Here is a 13,420-nt window from a genome sequence, read left to right on the forward strand (position 1 = left end):
GTTGGATAAGTGAGACTCAACTGTAGTTTGTTTGCTTTGGAGATTCAAAACTCTGCAAAATCAACAAAACTCTGCAAAATCAGCTGAGAGTTTGGCACTCTCAGTTTGGCACAAATTTTCAGCTGATTTTGCAGAGTTTTGAATCTCCAAAGCAAACAAACTACAGTAGAGTCTCACTTATCCAACATAAACGGGCCAGCAGAACATTGGATAAGCGAATATGTTGGATAATAAGAAGGGATTAAGGGAAAGCCTATTAAACATCAAATTAGGTTATGATTTTACAAATTAAGCACCAAAACATCGTGTTATGCAACAAATTTGACAGAAAAATTAGTTCAATATGCAGTAATGCTAAGTAGTAATTACTGTATTTACAAATTTAGCACCAAACTATCATGAAGTATTGAAAACATTGACCACAAAAATGCGTTGGATAATCCAGAACGTTGGATAAGTGAGACTCTACTGTATTAAAGTATTTTAGGGTTGGCTAGCCTGCTATACAGCAAGTATCTGTGGTTGTGGAGTCGAGGTTGTAGGTGTTGATACTTTTCCATTCAGATTGTAGGAGCAGGCTTCGAAACAAGTGTATTTCCAGATCTCCATGTTGTTGAATGTGTTGTTGTGTGCCGTTATTGCGAGTGGTGTGTTTACACTGCAGAATTGGCATAAAACATGGTGAAGGACTGCCAAGGTTATATATATTTTTTAATTTTCTAACCTCTTTTAACCTGCAAATTTGCAGTACAAACTACAAAATTCTACGTTATAGGGGTTTGTCCTGAGTCTCCTTGGGGAGATAGGGCGGAATACAAATAAAGTATAATAATTATTATTATTGCTTCCTTTGTGGTCAGTGGTGCTATGGCCTTGCCCACTCCCTGTGTCAGCGTTGTGTTTTGTCAGGAATGTTACGTATGTCGAAAGCCCCGTAGGTTGTGAAGGTCCTTGCGGCACGTCGTACGTTGTGTGTAGGTTGTGGTCTTGGCCTGTTGGATGTCGGGCATCTCGTAGGCTCCCGTAAGAGGAAGAAAAATAATAAACGAAGTGGGCTGGTTGGTGTCATAGTAGCTGTATATGAATGTCACTGTTTGGGCTGTTCAAGAATAAGGAATGCAGTGTGTTTGCCACGGGAGGCACGGCAAAGAACATTCTGTTAAGAATTCCATACGGGCAAACCTTTTCACACGAGCCAAGAATGTTCTCAGTGGGCACATGCCAGTGCTTTCTGCCAAGGAATTACCCTTTTTAGACTGACGTCTGAGCCTTAAACTGATCACTGTTGTAGTTGTTTAAAAAACAAACAAACATCTCCCCTAGGTCAGCAATTCCCAAACATTTTGGGTCATGGAACCGTTCAGAAAACATTGCTTTTCCTGCAAAAACTCTAACATATCCTTAGTTTTCCCTGGGTATTGGGAACCCACAAAGTTCTTCCTTCTATTGCTTGAGTGTTTTGTATAATGTAGTAGGTTTGGAAATAAAGATAATTTTTTAAAAAATACAACCACAAACCTTTATTTTGGTACAGTACAAGAAAAATACTGGATATAACAACAAGCCTATTTTGGTACAAGAAAAATACTGGATTTGCACGCAACGTGATGAATGAAATCGTTTTGTGCTTCAAATAGTTTTGAAATTGGGCTTTACACCTGACAACGGAATACGTCAATCATGTGCAGCATCCAATTTTACCCCTGTATTTCTTTTTGGTGATTTGCATCAATAAGCAGACAAGAAGGAGAGAAGAGCTTGCATAGACTTTCCAGCTACTGACAGGTATATGTCTATCAGTCCTACTCAAAAGTCATTAAGTGGCACAGATTCAAGTTTTGTTTTTCATGAAGAGGTACACTGAATTTCAATAAGAGCATAGGAGCCGCAGTGGCACAATAGGTTAAACCAGGGGTCCCCAAACTAAGGCCTGGGGGCCGGATGCAGCCCTTCAAGGTCCTTTACCTGGCCCCCACCTTCAGTTTTATAATATAACTAGCTATGCCCGGCCACGCGTTGCTGTGGTGAAGTATGGTGGTATGGGAAATAAAGTATTGAGTAATTGGTGGTAGTTAAGGTAAAGGGTCCCCTGGGCTGAGTGGGTTGCTAGGAGACCAAATGAGCGGAGCTTAGCCTTCTAACTGGCAGCAATTGGATAAAAACAATTATTCCTCTCCCTCTAATTAGGACTTTATTTTTCTTTTCTTTTTGTTGTATCAACCTAGAGGCATGGATGAGGGGTTGTGATGTCAATTTTCGAGGTTGTGAGGTGTTTACTTTTGTTGTTTTGTCCGCTGCCGTGATGCCATCACTCTTTTATATATATAGATATTTTATATCAGTTTTAATAATATAATATATAGTATATACATATAATATTGATAAAATATTATAATGTTATACAATATAATACTAATAACAATACCATATAATAATATTAATTATATTTTATATATTACATATAATATTACAGTATAGTGGTATAGTTCAATATAGTAATATAAATACTAATATTGTGCTATGCTAATAATATAATATATTGTATGTACATACAGCTGCTCTGAGTCCCCTTCGGGGTGAGAAGGGTGGGATATAAATGTAGTAAATGAATAAATAAATAATTTTAGACTTAGGCTCGCCCAAAGTCTGAAATGACTTGAGGGCACACAACAACAACAATCCTAATTAACTGGACTATCTCATTGACCAGTAGCAGGCCCATACTTTCCATTGAAATCCTGATAGGTTTATGCTGGTTAAAATGGTTTTCATTTTTAAATATTGTATTGTTCTTTCATTGCTGTTGTTGTTTTGCACTACAAATAAGACATATGCAGTGAGCATAGGAATTTGTTCGCATTTTTTTCAAATGAAAATTCGGCCCCTCAACAGTCTAAAGGATTGTGGAGCGGCCCTCTGCTTTAAAAGTTTGAGGACCCTTGGGTTAAACCCTTGTGCCGGCTGAACTGCTGACCTGAAGGTTGGGTTGCTGACCTGAAAGTTGCTGGTTTTGCAGTTTAATAAACTTTTTCCATACTTTTATGATAGAAGCAATTAGGAAAAGATATTAATAACCCAGGAATAGAAATTGTGTTACATATGTTGGATGCGTTCTTTCTTTCTGTGCCTCGATCCACAAACTGGCAGATTTATAGACGTTAATACCAGCTTGCCATTTCACAAGAAGCCAAACCAGGCCGGGCTGTGGCACAGGCTGGTAAACAGCTGCTGCAATAAATCACTCTGACCATGAGGTCACGAGTTCGAGGCCAGCCTGTGGCGGGGAGAGCACCCGTCAATTAAAAATAAAAAATAGCCCCTGCTCGTTGCTGACCTAGCAACCCGAAAGATAGTTGCATCTATCAAGTAGGATATAAAGTACCACTTATAAAAGTGGGGAGGCAAGTTTAACTAATTTACAATGTTGGAATGAGGAAGTGAGGAAGTGCCATCAGAGTGGATGATGAAGCAGCTGCTCCCCCTGTGGCCAGAATCGAACATCCCCTCAGGAGAAGGTTAAATTGCCTCTGCGTCTGTCTGTTGTCTCTGTCTCGGTTCGATGTGTTTATGGGCATTGAATATTTGCCCTATATGTACATAATGTGATCCGCCCTGAGTCCCCTTCGGGGTGAGAAGGGCGGAATATAAATACTGTAAATAAATAAATAAATAAACCAGCCACTTCTGCAAAAATCCCTTGTCAACAGACACAGAGACTCCTGCAGGTTTTGCCAACTTCTCTTTCGTCCACCTCGCTTCTCTAGGTTAGACTCCAGGATGTAAACTTTCAACGTATTTATCATTCCATTTCTATTCTTGATGCTCTTTTTTTTTTCTATTGTGCCAAGTGGTGACCTCTCGTCATTCCCTGGAAACAGTCTTCATCCAAACACATTTCCATGCTCTCTTTTAGACCTTCCCAAGTGCTTGCAGACCTTCATGTCCTGAGACAGAGCTCTCCTCCATTACGTTCATCTCTTCTTCAAAGCATCCTTGTTCTGTCTCATACCCTTGTATCGCTCCTTGTGACCCAATGCTGGACCCATCTTTCTGTCCATCTCCACCTTCACCATCACTCTCTTCAGTGGAGTCCTCCACTCTGATGCTCATGATGCCTTCTTGTGTTCCTCTCCCACAATCTCCATCTACCACCCCATTGCCTTCTGTGTTGGCCCCACACTGAGCAGACCCACATATTTCCTCTTCAGACTGGGAATGGTTGCCAGTCTTTGTGTCTTCTCTACACTCATCATGAACGTTGCATGGCTCTCCATCATTTTCCTTGCCACAGGTTGCCTCCTCCTTCAAATTCAGCTCTGTTGATACCTCTGCTTCCTTCTTTGGACCTTCATCCTGGACCTGAAGGAAAGTATCTCCTCCATGGCTTTCCTCAGAACTCTCCTCTCTTGCTCCTTCCTTATTAGTCTCTTCTTCAACACTGCCAACACTGTCTTGAACCTTAAAATGGCTGTTGAGGTTGAGGTCTTCTCCTTCTCCACAATCTCCCATCTCTCTGTGGGAAGTCACTCCTTCAAAGCCCATCTCAGCTTCACAACATCCTTCCATGTCCTCCTTTCCTACACTGTTTGTTGAGATTCCTGGAGATCTCACAATTCCTGTAGAAACAACATGGACACCTGTTTGTCTCCTTGGAGATCCTTCTGTTTCTCTATTTTCTTCTTCTTGGCCAGTATTGTTCTCAGAGGTTTCACCATTGGCGATATCACCTTTAGAAGAACTCTGCACTTGTCCTTCTTCTTCCGGTTCTTCGATTCCTATTTCAATCTTAATTTCTTTCTGAAGGGAAGCCTCATCTGTATCCTTTCCACCAGGATTTTCTGAGGATCCATTATTTTCCTCTTCTTCCACCATTTCTTCATTCCTCGCACCCATCTCTTGACCTTCTCTCTTTGGCCCTGAGGAGGCATCTTCCTTCCCTTCATCCATCTCTGCCCGGTGGACATCGTCAGGGAGGTCTTCCTTTCTCTCTTCGCTCTCTTCCATCACTTTCTGCTCGGTTTTCCCTTGAGAAGAGGGCTGGAAGAGGCCTTGGTATCTCTTGCGGTCTTCCACGTGCTTCTGCCTCATCCTCTCCCCCAAGATCCGCAGCTCTTTCCGCACAGCAGCGGCCAAAGATGGGTCCAGCTGGGCCACCCTCGCAAAGTCCATCCTGGCCTCCTTCTCATTCCAGACGGCAGCATGGGCCTTTGCCCGCTTGAAATAGGCCTTCACGTTTTCTGGAAAAGAGCAAAGGCAATTCGTTGCTATGAAACAAATCTCATAAAGGACCTTAGTCACATTGGGATATAATCAGTTTATATCAGTATAGTAAAGGTAAAGGTTTTCCCCGGATATTAAGTCTAGTTGTGTCCGACTCTGGGGGTTGGTGCTCATCTCCATTTCGAAGCCAAAGAGCCGGCATTGTCCATAGACACTTCCAAGGTCATGTGGCCATAGGCATGACTGCGTGGAGCTCCATTACCTTCCCACCGGAGTGGTATCTATTGATTTACTCACATTTGCATGTTTTTGAACTCCATACAACACAGATGTAACCTAATCTCATCCCACCTGACACATAGAATCATAGAATCATAGAATAGTAGAGTTGGAAGAGACCTCATGGGCCATCCAGTCCAACCCTCCGCTAAGAAGCAGGAAATCGCATTCAAAGCACCCCCGACACGTTTACAGATCTTTCTCCCTAAACCTATGATTAATAGCAGATACCCTCATACCCTTTTGGCATTGTGTTTGTAAATTTATGAGACCCTAAAAATTGAGGATTTTACCCCATCTATTTCTCATTATAATCTGAGTCAAGTATTCTAGGAATCTATTCAGTTCCTGCCTCCTATCTGGTACTTTATGAGGAATCTTGAGGAACATGCAACACTGAGGAAGAGCAAAAGAGCTAGACTGGAATGCAAATAGGTATCAGGCAGGGGAACTCACTGTTGTTCTTCTGGAGAAGATCAGTGGTGTGTTCCAGCACTTCGTAATACTCTCCCAACTCTAGTTGACATTGACAATAGTTGAGTACAAGAGGTGTGATGAGATTTTCTAACTTCAGCCAGTCCTCTTCCCACGGCTTCTCCTGTTGAGACCATCCAAGAAAGAAGACAAGGGTGACACTGGGCCTAGCATGACACACATTCCTGGAATTCAAGGAGATCTGTTAGATCTGATACCACCCAGGAAAGAAGCAACATCTCTGGGATGAACCGGACCGCAGAAGAGCCCTTGTCTCTCTGTGCCTCATATGAACATGAATACTTAGGAGAAGAGGAAGATGGTTCTGGTGGAAAGACTCGATCAAGGAGGTCCCAGCCCTGACTTCACAAGACCTAAGCAGAACTTATGGTGACCTCCAAGATACCTTTGGAGATCACCACAAGTTGAAGGTAACTTGACACTAATAAACAACAGAAAAAGAAGATGTAGGTCAAAGTTTCCCAAACTTTGGTCCGCCAGGTATTTTGGACTTCAACTCCCAGAATTGACTATTGGCCAAACAGTTTGGGACTTTAGGGTGTTGACTAGGACCAAGGTTTGAGAATCACAGATCTATTGACAGAGCAAGGGATTCTGACAGCTTCCAACTTGCAAGTAAAACAACATTCATCACAGCTGAACTTTATTTCAAGCCAGATCTCACCTTGGATTGGACGTTGCGCAAACAGATGACGGCTTCCTGGTATTTCTCTGCTGCTTCCTTGAATTTCCTGGACAGGACCAGACGGTTTCCCTCGGTGTGCAGCTTGGGCACTGCCAGCAGCTTCTCGTCATTGCTCATGGCCCACGTATCCCGTTTGTAGGAAGTGGGGTCCTCCACCTGGTAGAACACATGGCAGCAGTTATGATTTAGATGCAAAGTCTGTTCATTTAAGCACTTTTTTCAATGAAAAATAGCACGAATAAAACTATGAACACTGTCAGTCATTTGGGTGAGCAGCAGAAGGAGATTAGATTGGAAGAAGAACCCGTTTGCCATCTCTTGCAAAGATAATTTCCTTGATGCTCTTCCCTCAATGGTTGTTACTAGCAGTTATTTCACACTTATAACCTCATCGGCTGCATCTAATGTAGATAGAGGTACAGAATAATGGGACAATATATCTGGAGGGCCAATGCCTCCATACTTCTGTGTTAAAGGAAACCAAAACGAGAAGCTGGACCAGCCCATTAACCTTTTTGAAAAATGATTTGCTCTTTTTTCTCTTTCTTTCTCATCTCCTTTTCCTTTTTCAATGGTTCCTGGATATGTGTCAATATTCGAGTCCTATAATATCAAATGGCATTCTACAAAATGGTGAAATCAAGATTTCCTTCTGAATAACAGCCATGAATGGTTGAATCTTTGCTTATGTAGGACAAACCATATATCATGTCTTTTTTTATATTCCCATTTAAATGTAAATGTTGAGAACTTTAAAACTATGCAGTTGGCTTGAAATTTGTGATATAATAATAAAAATAACAACAACAATAATAATATAATAATAATAATATAAAAATCAGAAACTCCTCAAAGCACAGCAGACAAAAAACCAGTACAAGAAAACCGCACTACAAACTAGAGCTGACAGCTGGCACAACAAAAGATTGCATGGAAAGTCCCTTGACAAAATTGAAGGAAAAGCTGATCAGGAGAAGACCTGGCTCTGGCTCTCGAATGGGACACCGAAGAAGGAGACAGAAGGCCTGATGCTTGCAGCCCAGGAGCAAGACATCAGAACAAAGGCAATTCAGGCCAAGATTGAAAAATCAGGTGATGACCCAATAGCAAACAGTCAATGCCTCCATAAACAAGCAAATACTGACATAAAATCCTAGAGAAACTCCACATATGAAAATGAAATTAAAACATAACATCAACAAATTAAACCCAACATCAATAAATTAAACCACATATAGTGAAACAAAAATATGAAACAAGGCAAAATCCAAACAAACATCCACACTAATTTACAACAGCCAACTAGATTTCACAGGGTGGGTTGGTTATGTGGTCAAACGATGGGGGCCGGGCTGTGGCACAGGCTGGTGAGCAGCCTGTTGCAATAAATCACTCTGACCATGAGGTCATGAGTTTGAGGCCAGCCCGGGCGGGGTGAGCACCCATCAATTAAAAATAAAAAATAGCCCCTGTTTGTAGCTGACCTAGCAACCTGAAAGATAGTTGCATCTATCAAGTAGGAAATAAGGTACCAATTATAAAGTGGGGAGGCAAGTTTAACTAATTTACGACATTGGAATGAGGAAGTGCCGTCAGAGTGGATGATGAAGCAGCTGCTCCCCCCTGTGGCCAGAATCGAACATCCCTTCAGGAGAAGGTTAAATTGCCTCTGCATCTGTCTGTCTCTGTCTCGGTTCGATGTGTATATGGGCATTGAATGTTTGCCCTATAGGTACATAATGTGATCCACCCTGAGTCCCTTTCGGGGTGAGAAAGAAGGGCGGAATATAAATACTGTAAATAAAATGATCATTGGGCTGGCGTGGACTAGGAAGGTCCAAATACGATATATTTTATTTATTTACAGTATTTATATTCCGCCCTTCTCACCCCGAAGGGGACTCAGGGCGGATTACAATGAACACATATATGGCAAACATTCAATGCCAACAGACAAACAACATTCAGTTTTAGACAGACACAGAGGCATTTTTAACATTTTTCCAGCTTCACGATTCCGGCCACAGGGGGAGCTGTTGCTTCACCATCCATTGGTGGCTGTTCTTCCTCTTCTTTTCCTCGTGAGCAGTTTTATGGTGTTGTAGATTAGTTAAATTAGCCTCCCGCATAAAGCGTCCCTAAATTTTTCCTACTTGACAGATGCAACTGTCTTTCGGGGCTGCTAGGTCAACAGCAAGCTGGGGCTATATATATATTTTTTTATGGTCGGAGGCTTAACCCGACCCGGGCTTCGAACTCATGACCTCTCGGTCAGTAGTGATTTATAGCAGCTGGTTACTAGCCAGCTGCGCCACAGCCTGGCCCCGATATAGTATGATATATGCTCTGTGGGTTGAAAGATGGCTATGAAACTGTTAAGCAATTAATTAAATATGCAAATCGGTCTCGTTTCCGTATGGTTCTTTATCCAACTCACTTTAAACAGCTCCATAATAAAGATGAGGGGTTGTGGGGTCCTCTGCAGCTCGTCCAGGTCTGCATAGCCAGTGCTGTGATAGTCGAACATGTTGCCCATCCCGCAGCGGTGCTTTTGGCCCTCCAAGGGGTCTTTGCCCTCCGCGATTTTCCTCATGCCCTTGGAGATCAAGGCGTACATCCCTGTGTGCTGAAGAAACAAAAGGGGTGGATAGTGAGGCTTTCTTCTTTCCTGGTTCTTTGCAGAACGGAGGTAGCAAAGGAGCATCAAGACGAGTAGCCAACCTCCCCAGCATTGAAGGCAACATAATGCGCCCGTCAGGCTACATCTCCTAAACTCAGATACTCACAACGGCATCGCACCAGAACTCGGCCACCTCACCAATCCGCATGGAAGTCAGCAGGGTCTCCCACACCTCGATTTTGAACATTTTCCCAATAATAATCTCCATAGGGATGCCTGCCTGGCGGCTATCGTCTATTACTGTTCGCTCAAAGTCGTCCTTCAATGTCTGGAAGTGAAAGGTTACCTGCAGCAAAATAGGTGAAGGTTAATGCTGGTTAGGTCCTATCATTAGTCCAGATTCGATCTTTCTATTTAGAGCCTCTGCTGGAGACCCATCCTCATTTAGAGAATAAGGAGAAACTGCACATCCTTCTACAGGGTTCAGATAAAAACTCTATTTTAAAACTGACCCTTTTTACGCAAAAAGTGCGGGTCATCCGCGAGAAGATGGAAGCGGAGAGCTGTGATATTAATGCCAATAACAAAATCCAAAGTTAAAATTTACTATGGACAAGCCACTAGTTTTACTTACCTTTGCCCCCGTTTAAACCTTACCTTAAGGAAAAAATTAATTTTAATCTTTTTATTTTGCATTTGCAAAACTACCTAGGAGTGGGTTGGTAGGCTAGTAGGCCGGGATGCTTTGTATCTATACATGGTTTTACTGTATGTATGGGTAAGTATGTACTCACATGTTTTGATATGGTCAAAATTAACTAATCAATAAAGAGTTGTTGTTGTTGTTGGTAGTCCAGATCCAAACGACAGGAAACTCTATGTCTTTTTCTGAATCCTTTGATGTTTAGCAGCTAATTTTTAAACTGGGTTGCTGTGAGTTTTCCGGAGTCTATGGCCATGTTCCAGAAGCATTCCCTCCTGACATTTCGCCCACATCTATGGTAGGCATCCCCAGAGGTTGTGAGGTCTGTTGGAAACTAGGCAAGTGGGGCAAATATACATATACATGTATCTGTGGAATAATGTCATGGGTGGGAGAAATAACTTGTCTGTTTGAGACAAGTGTGAATGTTGCAATTGGCCACCTTGATTAGCACTGAAAGGCCTTGTAGCTTCAAGGCCTGGCTGATTCCTGCCTGGGGGAATCTTTGGTTGGGAAGCATTAACTGGCCCTAATTGTTTCCTGTCTGGATTTCCCCTATTTTCTGAGTTTTGTTCTTTATTTACTGTTTTAGAGTGTTTTTAATACTGGCAGTCAGATTTCGTTCATTTTCATGGATTCCTCCTTCCTTTTGAAATTGTCCACATGCTTGTGGATTTCAATGGCTTCTCGGTGTAGCCTGACATAGTAGTTGTTAAAGTGGTCTCTCATAAAATATGCTGTGTCCAGACCTGAAACAATCAGGGCCAGCAAACACCTCCCAACAAAGGTTTCCCTCAGGCAGGAATCAGTCAGGTCTTGAATCTGCAAGGCTGTTCAATGCCAATCAAGGTGGCCAATTGCAACATTCACACTTGTCTTAGACAAGAGTTCTTTCTCCCACCCTGGACATTATTCTGCAGATATATAAACCACACTTGCCTCATTTTCAACAGAACTCACAACCTCTAATGATGCCTGCCACAGATGTGGGCAAAACATCAGAAGAGAATGCTTCTGGAACATGGCCATACAGCCTGGAAAAATCACAGCAACCCAAATTGTGGAATTTTTAAATTGCATTTTCCAGAAAAAAAATAATTTAAATTCCAAGCTTTACGGACGCATTTCCTTTGATCAATTGTTGCGTAATTGTTAAAAGTTCTGCAAACAGCTCCTGCTCTGGCAGCCACTCACCTTGCTTCCATCCTGGAAATCTGGAAGAACTCCGCAGCCTCCGTGTAAAATCTTTTTCTTGACGCCTTCCACATTCAGCAGGTATGTTTCTTCCATGGCTGAGCGGCTCGCAAATCTTTTCTGAGATAAATCTGGTTGAGGAGTTCCTCGCTTAGTGTTTCACAAGGTTAATTAGAGTCACTTCTACTGATCTGTTTTGCCAAACATCAACATTCTGAATTTTGGTGCTTCCTGAAATCACAAGTGAATCTGTCAAATGAAGCAGGAACCTTACTCTGCAGAGACCCTTTCAAAGGAGAGGAAAATGCACACGTATTAACACGGCCTTCCTTCTCCTGATCCTCTCGTCCTTCCAGGTTAATCCTGGATTTGTCTTCTTCATTTGCTTGGAATTAGATCAGGCTGTTTAATAAACAAGAGCTGCCCCTAATATCCTTCTAAACGATGCGAGCCATTTCTTGAGGCTTGGACCAAGTCGGGGCTGCAGCAGATCACACCAGAGTTTGGAAATAATCTGTGAAAAATTCATTTGCTATTTGTAATGGGTTAAAGTAGTTAGGTACAGTAAATGTAAAGTTTTTCCCTGACGTTGTCTAGTCGTGTCCAACTCTGGGGGTTGGCGCTCATCTCCATTATTAAGCTGAAGAGCCGGCATTATCCATAGACACCTCCAGGGTCATGTGGCCATCGGCATGACTGCATGGAGCACCGTTACTGTCCCACTGTAGTGGTACCTATTTATCTACTCACATTTGCACGTTTTCAAACTGCTAGGTTGGCAGAAGCTGGGGCTAACAATGGGAGCTCACTCCACTCCACGGATTCAAACCACTGACCTTTTGATCATTTCAGCAGCTCAGCGGTTTAATTTATTTATTATTTATTTATTAAAACATTTGTATCCCGCCCTTCTCACCCTATAGGGGACTCAGGGCGGCTTACAATAAAAAACTACAGTGCAAATCAATTAAAATTAATTAGTTAATTAATTACAACATTTAACCCACTATTACTAAAATTCAGTTTCACAATAGTTAACCACCAGCACTATTTCTTTCTTTTTAAAAAAAATGTTTTTATTAAGTGTTTCTGTACATAGAAATACCACCAGCACTATTTCTAAATAATTTGCAATTGGATCATTTGGAGGAAGAGGGGCAACTGTTAGTAACAAATCAATAAGTATTCACAGCAACCCAGTAAATTCATCAGCTTTTTTTCAAAAAATATGTCAGCAAACTGGATATAATAACTGGACATTATGCCATTGCAGTTCACATGTGCAGTGACCAAATACAATGGGAAATACAGCTACATGATGTACCCATATATACTTGAGTATAAGCCGACCCGAATATAAGCCGAGGCACCTAATTTTACCACAAAAACTGGGAAAACTTATTGACTCAAGTATAAGACGAGAGTGGGAAATGCAGCAGCTACGGGTCAATTTCAAAAATAAAATAGATATTAATAAAATTGCATTATTTGAGGCATCAGTAGGTTAAATGTTTTTGAATATTTATATAAAACTGTAATTTAATATAATAATAAGACTTTAATAAGATAAGACTGTCCAATTCTGAATACCTATATACTCAAGTATAAGCCGACCTGAATAGAAGCCAGCCAGGACCCTCACTCGAGTATAAGCCGAGGGGAGCTTTTTTAGCCCTAAAAAAGGGCTGAAAAACTAGGCTTATACTCAAGTATATACATTAATTATGTATTATTATTATTATTAAATTTATAGAGGATATTATACAATGTTTTTCAGAAAGGATAAAAATAATAACATTCTGGGTTGCTGTGAGTTTTCTGGAATGTATGGCTATGTTCCTGAAGCACTCTCCCCTGACGTTTTGCCACATCTATGGCAGGTATCCTCAGAGGTTGTGAGGTCTGTTGGAAACGAGGCAGGTTTGATTTATATACCTGAAAGAACTCTTGTCTGCTTGATTAGCATTGAAAAGTCATTCTGCTCCCTCTCTTTAAACGTCCTTCTGAAAACTTTAAAATTATGCAAGACAAGGAAAACAAAGGAACGTAACAGAGAATAATAACTAGGAATGTGAGAACTGCAGAGAAGCTATGGTTTCTCCCCCTCCACACACACACACACAATACTGGACTTTTTGCAATAATAGTTAAAACCATCAATAGAAGACCATGACATATTTATCTGTATCATGAGAGATTGTTCGCATTGGGTACATTGACAAAC

The 13,420-nt window shown here is 41.5% G+C and overlaps 1 protein-coding gene across 1 annotated transcript; it reads right to left on the reverse strand.

The window, feature by feature from the left end:
- Window positions 1-2,445: 2,445 nt before the first annotated feature.
- Window positions 2,446-13,284, reverse strand: LOC100560991 (aryl-hydrocarbon-interacting protein-like 1). Its single transcript, XM_003227083.4, has 6 exons — window positions 11,197-13,284; window positions 9,466-9,645; window positions 9,117-9,305; window positions 6,659-6,835; window positions 5,956-6,097; window positions 2,446-5,237 (listed from the first exon to the last, which is right to left on the reverse strand). Exons 1-6 carry the CDS (start codon window positions 11,290-11,292, stop codon window positions 3,910-3,912), a joined length of 2,112 nt encoding a protein of 703 aa, XP_003227131.2. The 5' UTR covers window positions 11,293-13,284; the 3' UTR covers window positions 2,446-3,909.
- Window positions 13,285-13,420: the final 136 nt, after the last annotated feature.

The sequence above is a fragment of the Anolis carolinensis genome, unplaced genomic scaffold (genome assembly GCF_035594765.1).
Source record: "Anolis carolinensis isolate JA03-04 unplaced genomic scaffold, rAnoCar3.1.pri scaffold_12, whole genome shotgun sequence".
In the NCBI taxonomy this organism is placed as follows: Eukaryota; Metazoa; Chordata; class Lepidosauria; order Squamata; family Dactyloidae; genus Anolis; species Anolis carolinensis.

Coding starts and splice junctions, on each gene's coding strand:
- LOC100560991 (XM_003227083.4), bottom strand. CDS start 11,292: ATGGAAGAAACATACCTGCTGAATGTGGAAGGCGTCAAGAAAAAGATT. Junction 6,836..9,116: donor TTATTATGGAGCTGTTTAAA/GTGAGTTGGATA, acceptor GTGTTCTACCAG/GTGGAGGACCCCACTTCCTA. Junction 5,238..5,955: donor TCTTCTCCAGAAGAACAACA/GTGAGTTCCCCT, acceptor GCTCTTTTCCAG/AAAACGTGAAGGCCTATTTC.